Genomic DNA, 24,891 nt, shown 5'->3' with positions numbered 1-24,891 from the left:
AAAGGAGGAAAATAATAAAAAACCTGAAAGCAAAGCGAGGAAACAACAAAAGTACTCGCGAATTTCCCCACTATCTTTTGGGTGGACCGACCGCACATTTTCCTCCCCCTCCATTTCTTTCTCGGCGTCTACAGAACGACACTCGCTTTACCGCCTCGAGTTTCCTTCGTGCTACTAGCAGTCGATCGCTGGAACCTTTTTTGTTTTTTTTTTTTCCTTTCCATCGCCCCTCCGAAACCATGTCTGATTTACGAGGACGTAAGATCTTCAAGGTCTTCAACCAGGATTTTATTGTGGATGAACGATACAATGTCACTAAGGAACTTGGTCAAGGTGCATATGGTATTGTCTGGTACGTTATAGATCGTCATAGGCTTCTAACATACTCGTCTCTCCGTCAACCCTGGTCTATCGAGAGTAATGGCCATGCGAAGATGAAGATCATATAAAGCTGTTTGGATCACCACATTCTGACGACGATCTCCGGTTTCGCTATCTAGTGCCGCCACGAACATTCAAACCGGTGAAGGTGTCGCTATCAAGAAAGTCACCAATGTCTTCAGCAAGAAGATCTTGGCTAAGCGCGCCTTGAGAGAAATCAAGTTACTTCAACATTTCCGAGGCCACCGCAATGTACGTTTGGTCCCGACTTGATGCCACTGAAGCTGATAGGGCTGACCGGATCATGCAGATCACTTGTCTCTATGACATGGACATTCCGCGCCCAGATAACTTCAACGAAACATATCTGTATGAGGGTAAGGCCGCCCCCCTGAACATGGTCCACGCACAGCTACTGATATCATTTCCTTGCCCAGAGTTGATGGAGTGTGATCTCGCCGCTATTATCCGTTCCGGACAACCCTTGACCGATGCCCACTTCCAGTCCTTTATTTATCAGATTCTGTGTGGCCTGAAGTACATCCACTCGGCCAATGTTTTGCATAGAGATTTGAAACCCGGAAACTTGCTGGTCAATGCCGATTGTGAACTCAAGATTTGCGATTTCGGATTGGCGCGTGGTTTCTCGATTGATCCGGAAGAGAACGCAGGTTACATGACCGAATATGTCGCGACAAGATGGTATCGTGCTCCGGAAATCATGTTGAGCTTCCAGAGTTATACTAAAGCTAGTATGTGTTTTTGCCCCTGGCATGCTCTTACCGTCTACTTTGCTGACATACACTAGTCGACGTGTGGTCTGTGGGCTGCATCTTGGCCGAACTCCTCGGCGGCCGTCCCTTCTTCAAGGGTCGTGACTATGTCGACCAGCTCAACCAGATCCTGCACTACCTGGGCACCCCGAACGAGGAGACCCTGAGTCGCATTGGCTCTCCCCGGGCCCAGGAGTACGTTCGGAACTTGCCTTTCATGCCCAAGATCCCCTTCCAGCGCTTGTTCCCCAGTGCCAACCCCGATGCGCTTGACTTGCTTGACCGCATGTTGGCCTTCGACCCCTCGTCGCGTATCTCGGTTGAAGAGGCCCTGGAGCACCCATACCTGCACATTTGGCACGACGCATCAGACGAGCGACGTGCCCCACAACCTTCGATTTCCACTTCGAAGTGGTGGACGACGTACAGGAGATGCGTCGTATGATCTACGAGGAAGTCGTGCGCTTCCGTGCCGTCGTCCGGCAGCAGTCCCAGGCGCAGGCCGCCGCTGCTGCGCAACAGCAGCAGATCGCCCAGCAGACCAACGTCCCGATCCCCGAGAACCAGCAGGGCGTCTGGAAGCAAGAGGAGCCCAAGCCTCAGGAGGCGCTCGCCGCGGGCGGTGGCGTTCACAACGATCTGGAATCGTCCCTGCAGCGTGGAATGGACGTACAATAAACGGGCATGGGTGGTATACAATCCCTTCACCCAAGTGAATATCTTCGTCCCTGGAATTCGCAGGCGTTTCCGGATGCCTATATGATAAGAACATAAATATATTCACGGGCTCCCCCATCTTCGGTTATGCCATGCAATTAGTTTCCAGCAGTATCCCTTTTCCTTTTTCCTCCCTGTTTACATACCAAAAGGTTAAAGAGAGGACTGGTTCACTCCCGTTCCGTTCTTGTATGTACCCGACTTTACCTATGCTACTGGCGACTGGCTATTGGACCTGGGTCTGTGTGTAAGCGTGCATGAGAAAGACGGCAGTTGCATTGCAATTGAGCGCTAGTTTGATCTTTTGATTGATGAATGGATAGATCTGATGAAGTAGTTGATTATAGTATAGCATATATGAGAAAGTACTCTATTATCTATTTGTGGTTCATATTCTTCTCCTTTTGGACTAACATAATTCTAATTCTGATAACAGCACAGTAAATCCGAGGATATATAATCATTTCATCAATCGTCAATCATACATACATAGGAGCAAAGACTACATGAAATCAAGGGAAACAAAACCATCCCCATGCACATCAGATCAACCCATCAACCCATTCCATATACTCTTGAAAGAAGAAGGAGGGAAAAAAAAAGGTTCATCAATCAATAGTAATAACCCCTCCACCAAACAGCCATACAAGACGCAACAAGCAAATCCAGCATCTTTATACCCTCATCCTCGATGATCAGTTTACCTAGTTTAGCGCTCTTTCCGCGCATGCCGCCCCCGGCGTTTTCTCGCGCAAGCGAGAAATCGAGGCGGTCGTCGCTCGGTGGACGGCGCAGAGGACGGCGGGGTCCGTCCTCGAGGTCTGCGACGCCGCTGCTGGTGCTGCTTGTAGAGGGTTTGCGGGTGGGCGCTCCGAAGTTGGAGTTAGAGGGTATGGAGTGGGCGGATGCGCCGGAGCGGGCACGCGGGCGGTTGTACGCGCTTGGGTTGAGGAATTGAGCGAGGCTAGCGCGCTTTGAGGTGCGGTCTGACGGGGAGGAGGAGCTTGGGTCGAGGTTGTGGCCGTGGCTGTTGGGATTGCTGGTGGGGTCTTTGAAAGCTGGGGTTTGGCTGAGGGTGAAGGGCGAGATGTGGGAAGGGCCTGGTTGGTGGTGGAGATGGCCTGCTTGGAAGGGAGTGTTGAAGCGGATTTCGGCGACTGTCACGGCGGGATTGTCGATGGGGGCGCCGTTCGGGCCTGTTGAGGGCATTGGGATCATGTGCTTGCATTTGAGGCTGCGGCCGTTGACACTCGTGGAGAATGTGCAGGTGCCGTTCCAGGGTGAGGTGAAGGTGTAGTAGCCGCTTTTGAGCTTAGAGGTGTTCGATTTCGAGGGACTGTTGGTTCCGTGGTCGAGTGAGGGTCGCTGGCTCCTGGGTCTAAGGAGCCTCGGCCGTTTTCCTGGTATGGCTGTGATACTTTGAGTTTGCGGTGGAACTTTCGGGGATGCGATGGTTGGCTGGGGGTGCTCTCTGCTAGTTCGGCCTGAGTAGGTCGAGACGAAGACAGTGAGATGCGGTTGCTTATTTCGGAAGGTAGGTTGATTCCTAGACTGGCCAGTGAGAGCGGTTCGCTTTGCGCAGCGAACCGGTTATACCCTGGCGTGGACACCTCGATGTCAATGGCGCTGCCGTCCATTTTCGGTGTTGATATTGTCGCGACATTCCACTGACTCCCATGGGTAGGATCACGACGGATGAGGGTGATGTGGAAACCAGGTCTTTCCGGCGGTCTGCTGTCATAAGGTCTCCTACTTGGAGATTGGCCTGGACTTCTCGCTGGAGAACTCATGCGATTGGATGATGGATTCGCATGAGCCGATTGTGGTCGCACTTGCGGTCTCCTGGAGTCGAGGCTGTGACGGCCCGAGGTCAGGACCTCATACTTTTCCTTCCAGTTTTCCGCATTTCGTCCGGGCAAATACCCCGACAAGGCACTCCAACGATTGGCCTTCTTCGGCGCAGAATTGTCCTCGACCAGCTCAAATGCGAGCTCATCCTTCGGAACAGGTGGAAGCGGGCGAGCCGGTAATGGCGGCCTTGCTTCAGTCTCGTCACCCGGTAGCGTATGTCGGAAGGGATCGCGACTGTCCGTTGTCATCTGAGCCGCAGACTGGGGAATATCAATCGAGGAGCGACTCCCCGTCCAGCTCGGACGAGCCGGCATCAGAGACGACGGTATTTCCGCAGAATTTGGCACCGGAAGAACATTCTCTGGCAGCGACACATTGGATCGGTGAGCAGGGAGAGGAGGGCGTGCATCAGCGTCCACCTTTGCGCCACCGCCGCAGCCGCCTGGAACAGGCTTTCGTCGAACCTGATTCATTTTCGCAAACTCAGGAGGAACATCCGCCTCCTCTCCACGCTCCTTCCGCAGTTTTGCCTCTTCCTCGCGCTCTTGCTCACATTCCTGGAGCAAGACATCGTCCTCGGGCGTCGAGACATGTAGATAGTAGAGGGAAGCATTGATGGCCTCAGCCGAAACACTGGCTTTCGTTGGTGGCTTCAGTGGAGAGAGAAAGACATCTACAGGGCAGGCCAACGACGTTGAAATTAGCATCCATCGTCCAATCTTGAATAAATTAAATGATCGGTCAATTTCTCCCACCGCTTATGCGGGGTACATCTATGCAGCAACCGACCATGACGTACCTTTACTGCCCGGGACTCTCACGATATACAAAACCAAAGGATCAAGTTTCTTCTGTGTCGGATTCCGTGGATACGCCGGGGGATTCGAGGCTACTGCGGTAATAGAGGACAACGAGCGAGCCTCAACGGGGCCTTGGGGAAGGCTGTGGTTTGGCGATGCGGCGGCCGGAGAATCCGCCGCAGCATCGACCTTGGCCATTTACGGGAGAGAGCAAGAGAACAGATCTCCAAACGTCAGGGATCAAGAAGGAAAGGGTGAGAAGTCGAGGGGATAATAATATGGAGAGAATAAATGAGCAAATACGAAGGCACGGTAAACAAACGCTTGCGGAGACGTCGGACGGGCTGCGGAGAGTGCCGCCAAGAGCTGAAGACGAAAATCACTCTGCCATCGTTGGTCAGTCGAGACTTGCATACATTGTGAAGATAGTCGAGGACAAGCGCTATTTATTTGAGAGATGAGTAGATGTTAAAAATAGAACTAAGAGTTGGGAAGGGAATAATAAACTAGCAAGGCGAGGAGGCAAAGAATGGGGTGTAGGGGGAGGTTAAAAAAAAAAAAGGTTGCCTGGCTGGCGAATGACAGACGCGTACAAAGGACAACGATAGGGCATCAATGCCAAGTGCTATGTCTTCCAGATTTGGTATCTCTAATCAAATAGTTACAAGTGTTCCCATGCTCAAAGATAAACGAAATGAGGACTTCACGTCTTATGGAATGTCCGTCGGGGGAATTAGCGCGCATTACCCATACAAAGCAAAGTATAGTAGGGAAAAAAAGAAAGAAAAAAAAGACAGAACGCCCAGGCTCCAAGGCTCCAACCCGTCCAAGATTTTGCAGATCACTATGCTGGCAACTTAAACAACGGTCTCTGTTCTTTCATTTGTTGCAATGATTGGCACAGGAAGGCCTCGGTCAGGGCTTTGCAGCACCAGCTGTTCGTGGCGTCGAGCCCGTAGATAGTCACTGATAGCGCGGATTAAGATGAACCAACCAACAATCATGAGAACATATGAAATCCATTCACTCGTGGAGATCCCGGATACACCACCACCGCCGCCATCGCTCCCAGATCCATCAGTAACGGAGCTAGGGTCAAAATTATGACTGTTGGGGTCCGGAGGTGTCACGTATTGGTCTGCACCATCGTCCGGTTTCGTATCACTTCCGCCTTTCATGTAAAATCCGTATTGTACGAGAGTAAGACCGAGACCAGCCCTACTTCCATTCTTCGCCGCATGTGTAGTATGGAGAAGGTAGGTCAGGAGGAAACCGACCAGTTGGAAGGACATGGAGATCATAGCGTTCCAGACAAACGAAAAAACGGACCCTACTGGTAACCCATCAACGTACACCTCGTCGGATGATATTCCGGGGGCCAAAATCGTAGTCTCCCAGTACGGAGGGGTAGCGTCAGCAGCCGCCTCTTCATAGGACTATACACAAGACGTTAGTAAGGGCTCAAGAGAATACGCATCGCTCAACACAAAGCAGTAGGTGAATACACACCGGTGGAAGGTCTTCGGTTTTCTCTCCACGCTCTGGCTTAGCCGCCAGATTCGCAAAGACACCGTCATTTGTCGAACTGATCACTCGGCTACCAGTACTGAAACTCGGTAGGAGTGTCTGCCTCCTCTGGATCCCACCGCGCTCTTCACTGGACGGTTGCTGTTCATTACCCACTCCAGATGACGAACTAGCGCTCGCACTGCTGCTACCTGCCACTGGTCGCGAATCCGGCTGAGCCCGCATTAGTCGCTGACGGTCATCCGGCTCATCCGCTTCGGAGTCACTCTCGTCATCAAATGCGTCGGCCAGCGTCTGATCTGCATCGTTGTTTAGGGGGTCGTCATGGAGAAGGCGTCTGGATGATGGAGAGGTGGAACGAGAGCGAAATGAGGGAGGTGGAGAGTTTGGTGTTCCCCGGAGAGGGATTGACGATCGTGATTGTGATTCTTCATCTTCATCGTGGGCATTTACCTAGAAATCACCAAATCAGCAACCCGTCCCAAGAATTTCACAATTTGTCGGTAACTCCTATGCAACCTGCAACCAGACCAGGATGCTGGGCGACTCTTACCCTTTGATAGCGCTGCGAGCTCATGACGAGCTAGAGCGAGGAAAGGAAATCCGGAAAGAGAGGGGAAGGGCGGTAAAGAGAGAAGATCAATATGCACAACAGAGGCCTTATAGTACTACCAACAAAGAAGACAAGTAATAAAGAGCGTCCGAGAGCAATCGATGATGAGGATGGAAAGGGATCGACTGTAGATGGAGGATGGGGTGGAAATGAGGGCGATTACATGACGGAGTGGAGAGAGCCTCTGTCAGTGGCTGAGAACCGTTGCTGCTGCCTGGGGCATTCCTCCCACCCCCGTGACTTGACTTTTTGTCCGCGTAGATCATATCAAATAATTTAGATATCGCTACTCCGACAACACATCGCAACCCACTTAATCACTTGCATTTGTGTCCGGGACAATCCCGCTGGCTTTTGGTGTTTTACAAAATTCCAAATCTCCTAATAGACCACTTTTCTCGCTCATCCATCACAGTCGCAACCATCATGTCCAAGCCACCGGTAAGTCTTGAATTGTTCCTGCAACCAAACTAGATCAACCAACAGTGACCTGACACCTGTTTTAGACCCAAACTATCACGCGCATTAACCACCTTCTCAAACACTGGCCCGTTGACCATGTCCGCCCTTCAGCCGTCTCCGTTCAGACATACCTCCAGTCCCACCTCCCTCAAACCTCAGAGAACCCTTCTAAGCAGCCGCAACAACAGTCGTCACAATCGCCACCTCCGCCTCTGTCAGAGGCCTCTTTGAATGCACTGTCGTCGCTGTTGGAAGATCGCTATGTCCGGCGGTATCCATTGCCTGCTAAGCTGCGGCGGCCGACGGGTAACCCGGACTACTATGACAATGTCATTAAAGAGTTCTCAGAGGCTCCGACACGGGATTTCTGGGGGAGAGTCAGCGCGAGGTTGAAGGGTCTTTTCAGGTTTAGCTAGGGTACTGCAATATTGGCAATCTTGGAAGTTAGGGATGGGTTGAGGAGTTTGTATACTTATGCTTCAATGTACTACTATCTATCTACTGCGATGGGAATATAGATCACGGATAAAGATTACCTTCACCGCATCACGTTTATCTCAATATCTTCTGGTGGGGGCAATGTACAGTTACTGTCCAAGACATATTCTTGAATAATATGAACTGTTTTCTGAAATAATTGGTATATACAACAGATCCCGTACCCGACATGATTTCACAAACTATACGCTTATAAATCCCATAATTTTGCGAATTGGCGACATGCAGACATGCAAACAAAAAGAGTAAAAAATGACACAATTACAGCATGGGCTTCACATCATCAGCAACCTTGAACGGAGCCTCTGTCTTGCTCCGGACTTCATCAACAGTGACACCGTCGGCAAGCTCAACCAGAGTAAGACCGTCAGTGAAGTCAACGTCAAAGACACAGAGTTCAGTGATGATACGGCTGACACAAGTCTTGCCAGTCAATGGGAACTCGCACTGCTTGACGATCTTAGGGTTGCCCTTCTTGTCAGTGTGCTCCATAGTCACAACCACCTTTGTAGCGGAGGGGTTGGAGACTAGATCCATAGCACCACCAAAGCCCTTGATCTTACCAGGCAACATCCCTATAATGCCACAGTTAGTACTGACAGACGCCAAAGCTTTATACAAGAAGATCATATGCAGAAGCACTTACAGTTAGCCAAGTCACCTCTGGCGCTCACCTGCATGGCGCCCAGAATAGTCAAATCGATCCTTCCTGAACGGATCATGCCAAAGGACTCGTCACTGCCAAAGCAAGCCGCACCGGGCGCAAGCGTAACCGTCTCTTTTCCGGCATTGATAAGATCCGGGTCTTCCTGGCCCTTCTTAGGATAGGGGCCCAATCCCAGAATACCGTTTTCAGACTGGAGCTGGACTTCCACGGAAGGATCGACGAAGTTGGGCGCCAGCATGGGCATACCAATACCCAGGTTTGCGTACATCCCGTTCTTGAACTCCTTAGCCGCACGGCGGACAATACGTTCACGCTTGGCGGCGGTTTCACCCTTGCCCAGGGCAGCAGTGTCTTCACCCTCCTCCTTGGCAAAGGTATACTTCTCGATACCCTTCGGTGTTGTGCTCTGAATAACACGCTTGACGTAGATACCGGGCAGATGAATAGCAGCCGGCTCAATCTCACCAGGCTCGACGATGTGCTCCGCCTCAACGATTGTCACCTTAGCATTGCGACCCATGGCTCCGTTGAAGTTCTGAGCAGCATAGCGGAACTGGCAGTTGCCCAGCTTATCGGCTTTGTAAGCCTTAACAAAGGCATAGTCACCCTTGATAGACTCCTCCATGACATAGCTCTTGCCATCAAAGACCTTGACATCGCGGGGCTGGCTCCGCAGAGCGACGGTGCCATCAGCATTGTGCTTCAAAGGCAGCTCACCTGTCTGCACAACCGTACCAAAAGCGGCAGGTGTGTAGAAAGCAGGGATTCCATGACCGCCCGACCGACAACGCTCAGCCAAGGTGCCCTGTGGTGTCAACTCTAACTCAATCTCGCCCGTTAGGTACATGCGCTCGAAGGTCTTGTTCTCGCCCACATAGCTGGCAATCATCTTCGAGATCTGCTTGGATTCGAGAAGAAGGCCAAGACCCGCTCCATCCACACCGGCGTTGTTGCTGACCACCGTCAACCCAGTGATCGAAGGGTTTGCTCGCACAGCATTGATGAGAGTATCTGGTACACCAGAAAGACCGAAACCACCTGCCAGAACGGTTGAGTTGGACTTCAAGTCCTTGATTGCTAAATCCGCAGACGATACAACCTTGTTGATCTCGGAGCGACGGACGCTGCTGGAGAATGCACGCGCAAGGAATCGTTGATGCTAGTAGAAGACTCGTCAGTATGATCCCGCCTCGATATCACTGGATTGAGAGCACTACCTTGCTCGGATCTGCAGAAAATTGCCGCGCAAGGCGCAGACACGTAGCAACTTGTGAAGGCATGGTGAATTGAGAGCCTAGCGGGGTTAGACGCGCAGAAAGCACTACGGCTGCGGTTAAGAGTGGCTACTGATCAAGCCAGGCGTCAGTCTCTTCGTGAGATTTCAAGAAGACACTGAGAATCAGTAGGTCAGGATGTCTCTAGTTACGCTCGTGAGCTAAGGAGCAGTACGAACGGATATATAATGTCTGGCGGAATCCGACGGCGGCTTGCTGCGGAGATGCGGAAAGCTAGTACCCGTTAGGGGTATTTTCTTAGTGCCCCCGGAATTTCCCCGCATTCGTTGGAGATTGGGCAACAAGCTCTTATCCATCATTTGCTTTACTTCAAAAAATAACCGCACTTTCGTTGTACAATCCCTATCGCAAAGACATTCTACATTATTTACGCCAATCTCAATCCTATGAGCCTACAGCTCGTCAACTTCCGGAATGAAGGCAGCGTGCTACCCTGCCGATGTGGACTGCCGATGGCGGGCAAGGTTCCGTTTCCGATCCGCGGCCCGCCTTGTCGGATCAGCGGCGCCGTCCGAGTCACGTGGTTCAATTAGAGCATGCAACCAGACGATATTAGACACAGATAAATGTCATTGTACATCATAGACAGTCATAACTAATGGTATCACCCCGCTATTTACAGGAACAATAAGTACTGACCCGCTGCCATGTACAAACAACAATAACTCAACATCTCACACCTGACATGAAGATTCTGTAAATGCATGGGCGGCTTGTGGTCGACGTATGCATGGCCATAGGAACGGCTTAAACGTCCAAGGTAATTTGAATTAAGTGTGTCCTCATTGGATCGAGCTTGGGAAGAATGGCGAGGGCAAAAGGTTGTCTTTATCAATAGGTGTTGCCGTGGCCTTCACTTCGAAACTACATGTTCCGCTGAAAATAACCGCCAAACCTCATCTGTACAGCATAGAAAAGGACGACATAGGCAGTATCATAAATATAAGCGCACCAGGCACGGGATCACGGTCAGATGTCGCTGCACAGAGGGCCACCCAGCTTAGCTAGTTGAGCCAGCCACATCATCTAACCCTTTCCGTTTCAATGGATTCAGTGTCGCGACTCCGGTCGGAAGTATTGTTTCAGAGCCTACCATTGCACATCATGGAAGTCAGTGTCTTTGTTTGAGGGCCCTCTGCCAGTGACCCCGTTGCCCCCCACGCCTGTGGGGCCCGTTTTATCTTCTATATGGTGGTTATCTTCCGTACCTGATGTGCCTTTGTCAGCCCATATCTCATCGTACGCCGGTGGGTTCATATCCACATCTTCTGCAGTTGTCGGTGCAGTAACCGCGTTAGTAGCATTTGCCACATCTACACTCGGCTGATCGTCTGGAGGAGACTCGAGTATCTCCCTGCAAAGAGGACTGACTAGACGGTCCTTCATAGTCGCGTTGACATACACTAGGAAGTACGGAGTCGGGGGATTTTGGCGGTCCTGGCTCGTAAATATTTCATCCAGGTCGTGCACTTCGGTGACATAGTTGTCGTTATATTTCCGCCAAACATTCCGTTCAAAGTCACAAATGTAAATGTAGTAGTGCCCGAATGAAACGGAGCCATGATGAACGAAGACAGCGTAGAGACGATAAGCCAAATGTTTGTAATCAGCAAACTGGCTTGAGATCATAGTTTGTAAATCCTTGATCTCTTGCTCGATGTCTAGAAATCATGTGAGTATAAATGTTCCACAACAACCAAGCCATATGTCGAAACAATATAGGAGCTTAGGAAAGATGAGAGCAGAGAAAGATGAATAGTGTGACACGTACAGTTCAGCTCTGCCCTCGCTATCTGAGAAAGTTGATTAAGCTCAGGTATAAGTTCTGGGTTGATAGGAACTGCGTCTGCTGCGGTCTCAGGGTCCTCCTTCATAGAGTTCAGCTCTTCTAGCACATCCTTGGCATTATCGAATAAGCTCGGTATGTCTAGGCCATCAGCCTCCTGTGAGGAGTCAGCACATCTATTCACGGTGGATGGAAAACCATCCTTCGGTGGGTTCATACACTTTGGCGTTGCAACTCGGCTCGACGAGCCTCGAGTGTTCTTAACGTATTTTTCCATTCCCAACACTGGCGACGGCGATTCAAGATGTCGGGTTGTTGGGTGTCCATATACCGATCAAGGTAGATAGTTTCCTTCAATTCTAAATGGTGGGTTGACTTGAAGGAGCGTTTCTTGACAGGATCGAACTGGACACGCTGGACCTGAACTTGGAGAACTGGCGGCAGCTTGCTGATTGCACTGAACTGTTCCGCCACCGAATTATCTACGCTAACTTTCTGGACGTCGAAAGCACCGTCAATGGCAGCATAGATATCTCGTGATCCAGTCGCGACGTCGATTTTAATATCACACCACCATTCTTCCTTTGATCGCACACCTTCAGTTGTTTGGATGTAGGACTTGGCTTTACCGTAAAACAAGCTATTAAAGGACAGCATCGGTCAGCCCAGAACGTGAGATAAATAGGTAATGAAACTCACTCTTTCACTTGATCGAGCTGTTCACCATCTGGAGCAAGAGAGATTGGCTTGATGGCACATTGGCTCTGGAACAGCACATTGTTGATTACTTCTGTCACATCCTGTTGAGCTCCAATCTCCACTTCCTCTATAAGTTGCCTCTGCGGATCAGGTTGCGGACCGGGCCGTGGAGGAACTGGAGGAGGCTGGCTAGACGGCTCATTCTGCCCATTCTGCTCAGCAGAAGCCGGCTTGTCGGATGGTTGGTACTCAACTGCTTCAGGGGTTGATTCGCCCTGCGCGACCGTCTTCGGAAAATCTGCACGTAGGGGCTCGGGCTCCTTGTCATTAGAAGGCGGGACCACGGCATCAATTCTAGTGCCATCAGAAACAAGGGTTGCCTCGCTATCAACATCGCTTGTCGTTGAGCGTTGGGGTTTCTCTGGCTCCGGAGCTATGAGCTCATTGGCTTCACTTTCTGTAGTCTGCTGTGGGGGCCCGAGAGGTCCCATCACCGGCACACCGTTGATTTCACCAAGAGCACTAGGTCTGATTCCAGATATCGTCGACCGGCGACGGATAGCGGCTTCGTTGGAAGGGCTGATCAGCGTCAACCGTGCCAGCTCTTGGGTGGGAATAACGTAAGTTGCTGGGGCAGTGATCATGTCATTGAAGAGAGTTCGCAATTCTCTGAGAACTGGAGCAGATAGTCGTGAGCTTTTCACATCGAACACGCATACTCAATAAATTAAGAACATCACCTACACCGTTGGGACCGTTCAACCTCCCTTTTCGACACTCTGCGAGACCCCACCTGCTTTTGGCTCACCATATCTTCATTTATCTCCATTTTGAAATTCTCAAAGTCCAAGACCATATCACGGTATGGACGAATTGAAAAATAGAATTGCAACAGACTGTTGAGGTAGCAGGTATTGCCAATATTCTGCAGTCCGACAGGCCATTCAGCCAGGTTACGGTCAGGTTTAGTGGCGGAACCAGAAACCATATTGCTCAGCAGAGGGCTGTTCTTATCTTTCGCGATAATCCGCAACGCTTGATTGTAGTTTTCAGCTTGTGCTGGAGCTTCGTCTACACAAATCGTGTATGCTGCCATGATTGCCCCCTCATCCACGGTGCGGTCGGGTATCTGAAGGAGACGATAGGCATCAGCAACGTCCATCTCACCAGCAGTCATTTCGCCTGTGTTGAGGAAATGCTTTAAGGCATCCGATTTTCGCTCCTCTGCTAGCAGTTGGACTGCACGGCGAGCAAGGTCCCGGCTAGATGGATTGTCGTTGACCTTGAGTGAAGTCAGCACAAAGGCTCAAAGCTAGGTTTCAGGCATCAAAGAAATACTTTAGCTGTGTAAACTGCCATAACAAAATCATCAGATGTGTCAGCGCTAACGCCAAGGAAAACCTGGGCCTGTTCAGCAGTTGACACCCCTATTGCCGTTAGTTATCTCATTGAGAGCCATTTCTGGTTGGGTCAACTCAGTCGCACTTTCTTCCGCTGCTGCCTTGATCCGCTCACTCCGTCTGCTATCTCCTATCCTCCATAGCTGTCTGCGGGTCTCGGTCTCCTGAACAGCAGTAGTGGCACCTAGATAAGCATAGAATTTCCCAATGATGCTGTCTTCTGTGAGTCGCTGATCATCGTGGCTTAGACCAAAGTATTTGTAGGCATCAACTACGTCCTCTTCGGTGTATTTCCCTTCGGAGTAGGCTACCTGGACTGCCTGATCTATAAGTGAACCATCATCCCCTCCTCTGAGAATTCCAATTGACTTTAGACACTTTAGGTAGACAGGAGTCCTAGCAGGGTCCACCGAGACTTGTCGGTTAAAGGCCTCTATGATTGATGAAGACGCCATGTCTTCAACGACGCCCAGGTCTTCGTAGTAACTGTTGAATGATTAGCATTCGTTCACAAGGGTGTGATTCTCAGTTGAGACAGACGGTTGAGGAGCCATCTGAAATTCACTTGGTCGTGAGGCCTTTGGGTCTAAGTATTATTAGCATGAATGCCATGGCATGAGTTGTTGGCATACACTTACAGTCCAAAGATTCCAATGCATAGAGGAGATCGTTGAAGACTGGTTGACGATTAAATTCTAGCTGGTGGCCCTTCCTCTCTACCACTGGCCTCTGTTCTATGAGTGCTGTAAGTTCGTGTATAACGTCATCGAGAAATATTTTTTGTTGGTCGCGATAAGGGAACTCTGCCCACGGATTCGGTCGCGGAGGCTCCCAAAAGCCTTCGTTCTGGTCAAAGTATTAACCACATTGCAACTTGCAAGCACACGGTACAGTGCAAGTTTACAAACCTTAAAGCTAAATCCCAGGAATGCTAGCAAGTCTTTGCAGGGCTTCCCTTCAACTCCAAAGCACGTCATGAATCTTTTATTAACCGCTGAGATCGACTTGCTCTGTTGGCTATCAAGAAGAGCGTTGCTGATATATGTACGCAAGTTCAGCAAGACATTGAGAGGCGCGGGCGGGGCAACTCCTTCCAGACGGTCAGGATGGGTTGCAAACGCCTCGTTCGCCCGCTCTCGTAGCACTTCGGGGTCTACCAACAGTCGCACCCATTCATCATTGAGGACAGGTGAAGCGAACCGCACAGATACTGCAACGGAGCAAGACAGATATGAACATTCATAGTGAAATGTCTCCAGCAACTGCCCCTTAGGGCTGACCTCCTCTGGCGCAGCGCCGCCTCTGTATTTTCCGGACTTATATACCAGATGGTGGACGTGATCTGAAAACCTCGCACTAGGTTGACCAATACCGGGCGTAGAGCTCACATCAACCTGCAAATGATAGCGGCACCTCAAGCACACGGCCGACACCTTTGTAGGGGCCCCAGTATTGCCTTGTTCCGACTGAGGGACATAACTCTGTGCTGGCTTCGATACAAAGTTATGGCGGCAAGCAGCCGATGAGATGTGTTCTAGCGGTCCATTGTAGTATTCAGGAAACACTGGCGGGACGTCCGCGAGCAGATTGCGGCCGGTCGCTGGAGGGTGAACAGGATCATATTCGTATATATCTTGTACAAGACGGGGGGCAGTCTTGCCTGGTCGTCGGTTTGTCCATATCAGTACCGTGTGCATAATAAAGCAATGCGCTCCCGCATCGGGCGAAGCTACTTACCTGACCGTTGAAAGGACGTCATGGGGACGCTCGTTTGAGCTCACAGTTGGCGGGGATCAAGCCGAGGGATCCAGAGTTATTCAAAGAAAAATTTCCATAAAGATGGTTTTTATTATCTTCCTCTTAGATGTAGATCTGCTGTGATTAATCACCTGAAAGCCAAGAAATCATTCGATTCTAATAGAAAGAGCGTTGGCAGCTGGGCTGGCGGGGAGCCCACTGCAGTTGGAGCAAGCGGGCGGCAACTTGGACGATGGATTCACCACCACCGACGGGGTTGATTTTTGGGATCGTTTCAAAAGAAGGAGCCGTTATTATAGATCGAGAATTAGATACCTCACAGAAAGGGACCGACAAAGTCGTATGGTAAGCAATGCCATCTGTACTCCCATCATTAAACATGAAGCTCTAGGAGAGCCTGGGGAAGGCGGTGCCGCATGGCAGAAACCGCGACTTCCCAAAATCCCAGCGAACCGTCGGAACGACTCGCCCACTACAAGCAGAAGCCCATTCCAGATTCAACCGCCACCATGGCTGGACAAACTGAAGACCACAGCTACCATCCTAAGGATGCGATCCAGGCGACAATGAAGACCACTATGCTCACTGGTGGAGTGGGTCTTTTCGCCTCGGCAGTTCAGAACACCCTCACCAGGAAGAACGTTGGGCCATTCGGTGTCTTCGTGAGAAGCGGCAGCACAATCGGTGTTTTCGGTATGGATGCAATTGGAATCGGCCAGTGTTATGCTCGACTTTACTGACAACTGTTATCCAGCGGCAATGGGAGGTACCTATGAGTTCGTGAAGACGGCGTCCGCCAACCTGCGGGAGAAGGAGGATCACTGGAACGTCGCATTGGGCGGTTTCTTCTCTGGTGCGATCCTGGGTCTACGAGGTCCGTGTTCATATCTTCTCTCAATTTGCCATTGCATCACGTTATTCTAACCGCTGTGCAGCCCGGACTTTCCCCGCCCTTCTCGGTTATGGTGCTGCACTGGCAACCGCCATGGGCGCTTTCGAATACACCGGCGGATCGTTGTGGGGTTACAAGAAGAACGCCGATATTGATGAGTTCGAGCGTCGGGAGCAATTGCGGAAGTCATACAGAACCTCGGGCGAGCAGACCCTTGCCGAATTGGGTGAGGGACGAGGTATGTCAATCAATTGTGCCATGGCTTTGATAGAAAGGTACATTATCGCTGATGTGATCTATAGGTCTCTATGGTCCTGGCTACGCCGAGAGACGGGCACAGAGAATCAAGGAAGCATACGGTATCGAGGTCCCCACATCCCAGGCTCCCGCTTCATGAATATAGTTCGGTTTCCAGGTCTCTTTTCAATCTGCCGATTCCCAGTATCCTTGTGTAAAATTACCCTTATATGTCGAACACATTTAGCTAGCAACTTTGGCAAAATTCTTTACTGGAGATTGCATTGTTCATGGGTCATGTTTTCTGTGTTGATGTCTTTCCATCACTTGACCAACATGAACGTAAGAGCATGGGTGGCGGCGTGATTACATTTCTAGCGTAAGGGACCAATTGCGTACAGCCAACACATTATATGCTGAGCTATGTATGCCGTGTCATTCTTCAATGTGCATTGCGATTATATTTAGAGTGAAGCAGCGAGGGATGTTAGATACCAGCGGCGGTCTATCTGCAAGACTATGCGATAAGGATCAACCCATGCTTGGAGGATCAACGGCGTGCCTTAAAATAGAGCAAAAGCAAGTTTCACCATTGAAGCGATTACAGGCCCTAGATCGTTAAGCTTCATAATATCGAAACAAAGCTTATAGAGGCACTATGTAAGGTCGTACGGTACATCCATCCATGACGGAGTCTGGAGCGTGGCCGACCAATCACATGGCGGATTTATCAAATCACTTCAGCCTTGATATTCAGGTATCCACCCGCATTAGGCTGACCTAAGGATCATGTAAGAGACGACGGAAAACCGGAACGCCCTATCCATATGATCTATGGAACTGACAGAACGCTGTCAATCAATTGAAGCAAGCCCAAGGGATGCAAGGTTGATGCAGGGGAAAGTCAGGGGATCTGATATCATCCTCCTTGACTCGCCGCCGGAACCCTACGGCAGTATACAAACAACCTTTGCTGCAACTACTACTAGAGTTTTGCCCTATGATTGATTTGGGAGTGTATACAGCGACGGCGGCGGCGGTTTCTGTGGTACGATTCTGGGTACTGTAGCTCCATGAATCAGACCGGCAGGTTTTACGACAGGATCGACTAATCACCAACTATCTGCAAGGTCTCTCACAACTCCAGGCCCTTCTGAGGGATCTCATGAAAAGAAGTAAACATTGAATAAGGGAGTGGGTGGAGGTGCTAAACTGTCTATTGCAAAAAGGGGGGAGGACGTGGAGCATCATCCTTCGCTTCGATACAATTGGTAGTAGAAGATGTACTTTTGTATAGTATACTTACTATGCTAGTTAGTTCCTCCTCCGACTTAGTCAGGTATGGGAAATCAAAAATTCAATTAGGAGTATTTCTGTAAGTATGAACGGGAATCTGCCCGAACCAGTCTTCTGGAAACCTTCCGGCTTTGATCGACATGGAAAGCGATGAACCGTGCATGACGTCGAATAGAAGGTTTTTTTTCCCTTTTTACTTTTCACTTCTTGGAAGTCTACTGTAATTGCTGCCTCATCGCGTCCCGGAGAGGAAGTCAAGAGCACGGCCCGAATATCTCCTTTTTTTTCTTTCGTAACCTATAAGAGGGGGTGAAATGAGTGGAGATATTGCCACTGGACGGAAGGTCGGAAAAGGGGTGGGAGAGGAACCAAACGAAGACATGAGGAACAATTAATGCAGACGCTAGGAAGATGCAAAGTCGATGATGATTTCCTCCGTATGATTAAATTTGATCCACTGAGATATGGATCGGGATGTTTGATTGGCGTATTGATTGATATGAGCTAAAGGGGGAGAACCATCGCCACAGGTCAGCCTCTCAAGTGTTGACCCAGCCACTGTCCACTCGGTCCCAGGGGAACGAATGATTTGAGAAACCGATGATGGTGACGATGACGCTGGATATTTTCATTTGGACTAGTTCGCGACATCCTGCAATTATTCGCCTTGAGAATGGTTTCTGTCTTGTTGGATATTGATTAAATCAATATAGGCTTGACACTACTGCATACTCCTGAATCAACCCAAGCAGAAAAATGGTTCGTTGCCGGTGAACAGGCAACGGCTTTTTTTTTTAATCCCAAGGGTATTTTTAATAATAGAAATGGTAATCAAACTAACATTCTCTGGCCTGGTAGGCTTTCTACGACTAAGAGAAATAGAATACATAGTAATAAAAAGAAAAGGAGGATACACTGACGGGTGGACATGGGTACGGCTAGTATACCAACCTCACACTAAGCCTGAGTCGGTAACATTATTATTTGACCTGCTATTGTCCAAGGATTAAAAGAGGTGGTTAGGGATTTCCTCCATACAGAGTACATGGCACAGAGTACGTACTCTTCTTTTATTTGTTCTCTTCGATCCAGACAATAGAGATTGGTAGTAGACTACTTACGAGTAGTGGTACAGAGAATTAAGTACCGTCCTAGGTAAGGAACATCATTACTATACTTGTGAATTTTTCTGTTATCAACATTCTCTCTCTCTTCAGCTGCCATCCTTCGTTGCTGGAGATTGAAAAATATTTTCTACCTCGGTATGTCATTATTACCTTTCCATTCCATGGATGCCTCTCTCTCCCTCCCCATTCTCTCTCTTCGACCTTCTTCTTCTCCTCTTTTCATTTTCCAATCATTCCTCGTGAAGCTCGTCCGTTGCTCACGCCGAAGATTGGTTAGGGTCCGGGGATTCCGTTTCCACTGTTTGGGGAACCAGTCGTAGTTCTTGGTCGTCATAACGTCGCATCTGCCTTGAAGTCTTTTCGCCGGGCGTAGACGTCATCCGGAACCGTCCAAGACTTTAACCAGATAGTACTTAGATAACCCCTCACTCTCTCAGCTGGGTGCATTTGGCTCAGGATTGATTGCTGCGATCGTACTTTTTCTCCTTGACCACCACAACTCAAATATCGCATGATCTGGGTTTCCCTCCAGGCCAAAGACGGCTATTCTGATTATTGATCCCATCCCAGCGCCGAATCCTTTAATAGTCGACCCGGTGGGGCACATTCTAATGAGGGATCGGCCGTGACTACTGCCGGACAGGACGACGACAGTGACACTATCGCCGAAGATTAGGAGGTCGTTACCTTTTCCCTTGAACCCCCCGCAAACAGTTCGCTCCAGACCCTCTGGACGCTTCTTAGTTCGCGCCCTTAGTTCAAGGAGGTCACGTCCCAAACCCCCCGTTCGCTGGGTAACCAATTCCAGAAAACCGTTTCTGGTGATTTATCTTGGGAATTGGGACATTACCCGATCTGGATTTTTAAAATTATCACTCTCCTTTTTTTTTTTTTTTTTTTGAATTCCTCAGTTCTCATATAGGGTTTCTTTTTTACTTTCTCTGGTTGATCTTTTCTCCTATTCCCCTTCTTTTTGCCTTCTAGAAAAGCGATTTGTCTTGACCACTACTCCATACATACATATACATACATCCCTCCCCATACGTCTCTGGTTATACTTCTCACCAAAATTCTCGGCCCGCATCGACCAACCGTCGGACTTTAGGCACACTACACTCTCAATCACGGGTCTGGTTTGCACCGCCCAATTGCTCGCCTTATCGAAAGCCATTCGCCGCCGCCCCCTCTCCAATCCCCCTCCTTCTCCTCTTCTACCCTATCAACCATGGCCACAGTGGTCCGGTCGCAGACACCGCTGCAGGACCCTTACGGCGCCATCTCACAGCCCGCAAATCCCATATTCTCAGGTCAGGGCTATGGATCGCGGTCCGCCTCTAGACCGAACTCCTTTATAGCCTCCAACTCCGGCTACAACTTTGCTTCTGGGGCTGTTACCGAGCCCTCGGTCTCTCATAACGGTCGATTCCATGAGGAGTTCGATGTCGCCAGCCAACGTGGTTCCGTCGCTTTCGAGGGCCCATCATCCGCCGCCGTACAGCGCTCCGCATCTCAGATGTCCAACTCCCGTTCTGCGACACCCACGCGATCCGGGACTTTGAAAAAGAAGTCCTCCCTTAGCAAGAGAGGCAGTATGCGACGCAGCGGGAGTAAGAGAAGCCTGCGCGCCGGAAGTGTGAGGAGCCTATCTTAGGCGACAAGGAGAAGTATAGCGTCGACGGCGCCGAAGATCACAATAGCGCGTTCTACATCCCTGTTCCTACGAATGGGAACCCGACGGAAGTTTTAGCAGATCGCTTTCAAGGTATGGCTTTTCTTGTAGCACAGCGCAGCTGTGTACCCTTTGTACACAGGAATCTGTGTTTCTGACATACATCAGCTTGGCGTAAGGTCCTAAAGGATCTCATTGTGTTCTTCAAAGAACTCCAGAAATCCTACGAAACTCGATCCAAACTATTCATGTCGGCATCAACTGTTATCAACAATACAGCGTTGCCCCCCACCTTTCTCAAATCCGGCGGCCTGGCAGATGCGACCGATATTCTGCGGAATTTCCATAAACAGGCGTATCAAGAAGCGAGCAAGGCTGCTGAGGTAGAAAACGAGTTGGTCGCTCAGCTAATGGGACTCCGAAACGACCTTCAAAAGAAAACCAAGGAGATCAGGAGTCTTTCGGGCGATTTTCGAAACTCGATTGATAAGGAAGTTGACGCCACACGCAAATCCGTCCGCCATTTGCACGAAGCCCTAGGCCTGGTCGACACGGATTCCGCAGCCACAGCGGGAAAGGGAGACCCGTTTATCATCCGTTTGGGTGTCGACAAGCAGATTGAAAAGCAGATCGAAGAAGAAAACTATTTGCACAGAGTATGGGACCTCACATCATGGGTCACCTTGACATTTGCTAACTCGTGATGCAGGCGTTTTTGAACTTGGAAAACTCTGGTCGCGAATTGGAATCCATCGTGGTTAGCGAAATTCAGAAGGCATACAAAACTTACGCCAACATCCTTACACGGGAAGCCGACGAGGCGTACGATGCCGCGGAGAAGCTTCGGGCAGGGCCCATCTCGATGCCACACGACCACGAATGGAACTCGTTCATCGCAGAGACCGACGAGTTAGTCGATCCACGAGTCCCCCTTCGGGACGTGGAGAATATCTCCTACCCTGGTAAAGACCATCCGGCCGCTGCAGAGGTCAGATCCGGTATGCTCGAACGTAAGAGCAAATATCTCAAGAGCTACACGCCTGGCTGGTGGGTTCTATCATCTCCTTCTCGGCGTTACTCTTGTCACTAACATGATACAGGTATGTTTTGTCTCCGACTCATCTTCACGAGTTCAAGTCCGCCGATCGAGTGGCCTGGCAGACACCAGTGATGTCGCTGTATCTCCCGGAGCAAAAGCTTGGTTCGCATTCGCAGCCGGACTCCTCATCTCACAAGTTCATGTTGAAAGGGCGGCAAACGGGGACGATGCACCGGGGACACTCATGGGTCTTCCGTGCCGAGTCGCACGAGACGATGAAGGCGTGGTACGAAGACGTCGAAAGCCTAATCTCCAAGACCGGTGAAGCAAGGAATGCATTTGTCAGGAAACATGTGCGCACTGTAAGTGGTGCAAGTTTCGGTCGGACGTCTACCAGCAGTGATAGGGTTATGGATGAGGATGAAGCAGATCGCACGCCCTACTCGGCAGGATCAGTGGTTTTAAACCAAGACGCCCGGCATCTCAACCGCGTGAACCCGGCGGCCGTTTCCCCAGTGACGTGCAGATAGACCGCCATTTACAGGCCCCACTGTCGCCATCAAGTGGAGAGAGCTCCGGCGAGAGAGATCTGTTGGCCGCCGTCGGATCGCTCCCTGACGCTAAATCCCCTCTCCAAGGCACACGTCGCTCCATATCTGAACGTGATATGGATATAGACCAGGTGCAGCCTTCAAGCCAGGCGGGTGAAATCACGCGCCAACCTTTTGAGAGACACGACAGCTATTATGGCGGCTGGATGAACACGGCCGACCATCAGAAACAAGTGCAGGCTCAGCAAATCTATGATAACACTCAGGATACCGCTGGATTTGAGAGAGGGAATATGGCTCCCAACTTGATTGCAGGATTGAGGGCAACCAATTCTCGTGAAAGCTCTCTGTCACGACAGAGAAATCGGGGGGAAAGCACCTCGACTGCGCCTACCACTACAAATGTGACAGATCACACTCTCAACACTGTCCCAACCTCGATAGATGAGAGGCCAGAATCGATATCACACGGACCCGATGAGCCTATGACTGACAGCTGGAACAAAGGACAAGGGCCACCCTCTGTCCGTACAGCTTCATCAACCACGGCAGTGCCCATCAACACTCCTAGTCCGGGTATCCCCCACTCGAACGAGGGCATGAAGCGTCCCCCCGCTGCGACCAAGAACAGCGTATCCACCCTCGACCTCAAGATTCCAGGTCACTACCCACCAGCCAACGTCCCCGCATAGGTGCTTGGATGGCCAATAAGGCAGGTTCCACCGACAAGTGGATTGATCTCACTTGTCACATTTCAATTCTTCTATAAATATTTGCAAGTACCGACCAGTAGCATGTATGTTTCCTGACATACATGCTCATTCACTCCCTTGTTTCGATCTGCGTCTTTTTCATTTCCTTTTTCTTTGTTTCCTTTGTTGTGATGTCTTCCCTTTGTTTTCAACGGTCACTCAGTTTTCCCATGCACGAAGAAAACACACAAGAATGATCATTTCTGGCGTTCAAGTACCCAAGGTCGGACACATGATCGGATAAGCAGGCGTACAGGTAACAGGTACAGGATCACAATCCGAAAGTTTGGGCGTGGGTCAGGGTTTCATAGGTCTCAGGTGACAGGGTGCGTGGTTATGTTATGGTTATGCATTTCCTTTGTTCGAATTTTCCTTTTTGTCTCGTCCCGCTTGAGTTTCAGGTTCCAGGTTCAGGTTCCATCAATTCCTCTTCGTCTGTATCATATTATATTCCCCCTTTTTGTTATTCCCCCCGGGGCGTTTTCGGTTCCCTGGTTGATTTACCCTAAGTTCGAGTTCGAGTTCACTTTGTTATTCTTCCTATCGAAGACCCTGAGATGGTCTTTCGAATGCAATGCTTTGCTTTTGGCTTTACGCGATCGGGCTCCTAGATCGGCTGTTTGTTTTGCGCTTTGTTCAACGAGTTGTTATGAGTTAAAAGAAAACTTTAGGTTATGCTGAAATATCATTACGTTGGGATGAAGATCTATGGCTATTTTGTCTTTTTAAAATATATATATATATATTTGAAGTGGACGATTGGATATTGTTTAGTTTGTAGACAAAATAGGGTGGGAATGTATGTTATATATTCCAAGGGCTTTGAAAATATACATATACTGATCTAGGAGCGGAGATCCACAGTTGTGTATTGCAGACTATCAGCACTGGTATGGAGTAACGCAACTGAAACCGAGTCTGTCATAGTCTATGCGGTAATTGGAAAAGGAAGTGATGGTCTTACTATATATATAGCCTTGTTGTTGTTGCATGATCTTATTGCATACCTACTAGCGTACGTAGTTTATATCTTTGCGCGTATATAGATCGGGACTTTCTCTGCCATAGGTGCCCTTGTAATACACTTACGTAGATTCTAGCAGTGCCCTTTGAAATGGATAATAATGGCAGACACCGGATGATAGAATACGAGTTGATAAGAACAGTTAAAGGGAAGAACTGATGCCGCGAACGGCAAGAATATTGGCATTGGCGTAACATTAAACGATCGGGTATTGCAATTTCTACCAAAGCCAACTCGAAAATGAAGTAAGGAGCCTCTCCAGAACCGAAATCTTCTAGTGGAAACCCCACCCAAGATGTGGGAGACAGAGCAAAGCCAGACCATGGTCAATCACAAACTCACCCGTAGAAGAACATAAAGTAAGCAGAATCAAGGTCCGATTTGTCCCACAGAACCAGATCACCAGAGAAGAAAACAAACAAGACAAAAACAGAGGCATCAAAAGCGGTAGAGTAGCATCATCGCGTCCACACGAATACTTTGGTCATGCAGTCATTTGACCGGGGTGTAATCACATCGCAAACTTTTCGACCTCATCGGTCCGTCGAAAGGAGCAAAGAATACGATACTATTACATGATCTGGTCCTGCGTGATACCGCCAGTGGGCTCGGTACCCTCCATGGCGTCTCCGGGGCCAGCTCCCGCATTCATGTACTTGACAAAAGTGATACCGAGTGGACGGCCACCGTATTGATAACCGGTGAACTTGGCTGTACAAGCGTCAGTGCTTGCATTGGAAGATGCGGCTTAAAAAACATACCGATTGCAGTTTCTGCCGTCTCTGCGTTGTCAAACTGGACCACACCCGTGCCGCGAGAGCGACCATTGGGCTCGTACTGAATCTCTGCACGATCTACTTTTCCAATAGTCGAGAACAGGTCGACCAGATCTTCATTGCAGGTGGACCAGGGCAGCTATGATTACCACCACACATTAGTACACGGGTCCACGAATGACACTTGAGCGCGAAAGGAGGCTTACGTTGCGGACATAGATAACCGGGCCCTTCTCGCCTCCGGAGGTTGCAAAATCCGTGAACGGGTTGGGGGGCACCGAGGGGACACCCTCAAAGCCAG

At 49.8% G+C, this 24,891-nt stretch overlaps 9 protein-coding genes across 9 annotated transcripts; 4 read left to right on the top strand and 5 right to left on the bottom strand.

Annotated features, from left to right (window-relative positions):
• Positions 1–216: 216 nt before the first annotated feature.
• mpkA (mitogen-activated serine/threonine-protein kinase SLT2) lies at positions 217–1,832 on the top strand (the record flags this gene model as incomplete). Its single annotated transcript, XM_015554695.1, has 5 exons — positions 217–352; positions 501–633; positions 692–1,133; positions 1,190–1,460; positions 1,526–1,832. Exons 1-5 carry the CDS (start codon positions 240–242, stop codon positions 1,830–1,832), a joined length of 1,266 nt encoding a protein of 421 aa, XP_015402361.1. The 5' UTR covers positions 217–239.
• A 651-nt stretch (positions 1,833–2,483) lies between these two features.
• ANOM_009438 (uncharacterized protein) lies at positions 2,484–4,720 on the bottom strand (the record flags this gene model as incomplete). The annotated part of the gene is made up of 3 exons (XM_015554694.1): positions 2,484–3,417; positions 3,468–4,395; positions 4,522–4,720. 3 exons carry the CDS (start codon positions 4,718–4,720, stop codon positions 2,484–2,486), a joined length of 2,061 nt encoding a protein of 686 aa, XP_015402362.1.
• A 659-nt stretch (positions 4,721–5,379) lies between these two features.
• Positions 5,380–6,626, bottom strand: ANOM_009437 (metal homeostatis BSD2 family protein; the record flags this gene model as incomplete). The annotated part of the gene is made up of 3 exons (XM_015554693.1): positions 5,380–5,958; positions 6,032–6,502; positions 6,603–6,626. The coding sequence occupies 3 exons, from the start codon at positions 6,624–6,626 to the stop codon at positions 5,380–5,382; spliced, it is 1,074 nt and encodes a 357-aa protein (XP_015402360.1).
• A 371-nt stretch (positions 6,627–6,997) lies between these two features.
• Positions 6,998–7,540, top strand: ANOM_009436 (ubiquinol-cytochrome c reductase complex assembly factor 2; the record flags this gene model as incomplete). The annotated part of the gene is made up of 2 exons (XM_015554692.1): positions 6,998–7,103; positions 7,169–7,540. Coding segments are annotated over 2 exons (459 nt in total), but the record flags the coding sequence as incomplete, so codon positions are not given.
• A 343-nt stretch (positions 7,541–7,883) lies between these two features.
• Positions 7,884–9,679, bottom strand: ANOM_009435 (3-oxoacid CoA-transferase; the record flags this gene model as incomplete). Its single annotated transcript, XM_015554691.1, has 3 exons — positions 9,507–9,679; positions 8,269–9,448; positions 7,884–8,197 (listed from the first exon to the last, which is right to left on the bottom strand). Exons 1-3 carry the CDS (start codon positions 9,567–9,569, stop codon positions 7,884–7,886), a joined length of 1,557 nt encoding a protein of 518 aa, XP_015402358.1. The 5' UTR covers positions 9,570–9,679.
• A 994-nt stretch (positions 9,680–10,673) lies between these two features.
• ANOM_009434 (ubiquitin-specific protease UBP2) lies at positions 10,674–15,228 on the bottom strand (the record flags this gene model as incomplete). The annotated part of the gene is made up of 11 exons (XM_015554690.1): positions 10,674–11,245; positions 11,356–11,527; positions 11,590–12,010; positions 12,070–12,745; positions 12,814–13,351; positions 13,408–13,496; positions 13,555–13,955; positions 14,010–14,055; positions 14,108–14,315; positions 14,378–15,129; positions 15,207–15,228. 11 exons carry the CDS (start codon positions 15,226–15,228, stop codon positions 10,674–10,676), a joined length of 3,897 nt encoding a protein of 1,298 aa, XP_015402359.1.
• Positions 15,229–15,643: 415 nt separating this feature from the next.
• On the top strand, positions 15,644–16,915 carry ANOM_009433 (Tim17/Tim22/Tim23/Pmp24 family protein; the record flags this gene model as incomplete). Its single annotated transcript, XM_015554689.1, has 4 exons — positions 15,644–15,920; positions 15,982–16,101; positions 16,163–16,357; positions 16,422–16,915. 4 exons carry the CDS (start codon positions 15,644–15,646, stop codon positions 16,514–16,516), a joined length of 687 nt encoding a protein of 228 aa, XP_015402356.1. The 3' UTR covers positions 16,517–16,915.
• Positions 16,916–20,004: 3,089 nt separating this feature from the next.
• On the top strand, positions 20,005–22,730 carry ANOM_009432 (SLM1 family PH domain-containing protein; the record flags this gene model as incomplete). The annotated part of the gene is made up of 6 exons (XM_015554688.1): positions 20,005–20,368; positions 20,431–20,541; positions 20,617–21,104; positions 21,158–21,495; positions 21,549–21,978; positions 22,032–22,730. 6 exons carry the CDS (start codon positions 20,005–20,007, stop codon positions 22,728–22,730), a joined length of 2,430 nt encoding a protein of 809 aa, XP_015402357.1.
• Positions 22,731–24,385: 1,655 nt separating this feature from the next.
• On the bottom strand, positions 24,386–24,891 carry ANOM_009431 (RNP domain protein; the record flags this gene model as incomplete). Its single annotated transcript, XM_015554687.1, has 3 exons — positions 24,386–24,525; positions 24,576–24,729; positions 24,797–24,891. Coding segments are annotated over 3 exons (389 nt in total), but the record flags the coding sequence as incomplete, so codon positions are not given.

This window comes from Aspergillus nomiae (genome assembly GCF_001204775.2).
Source record: "Aspergillus nomiae NRRL 13137 chromosome Unknown contig00448, whole genome shotgun sequence".
Taxonomy (NCBI): Eukaryota; Fungi; Ascomycota; class Eurotiomycetes; order Eurotiales; family Aspergillaceae; genus Aspergillus; species Aspergillus nomiae.
Note: the sequence above shows the minus strand (reverse complement) of the source record. Positions and strands in the feature narration are given on the sequence as shown.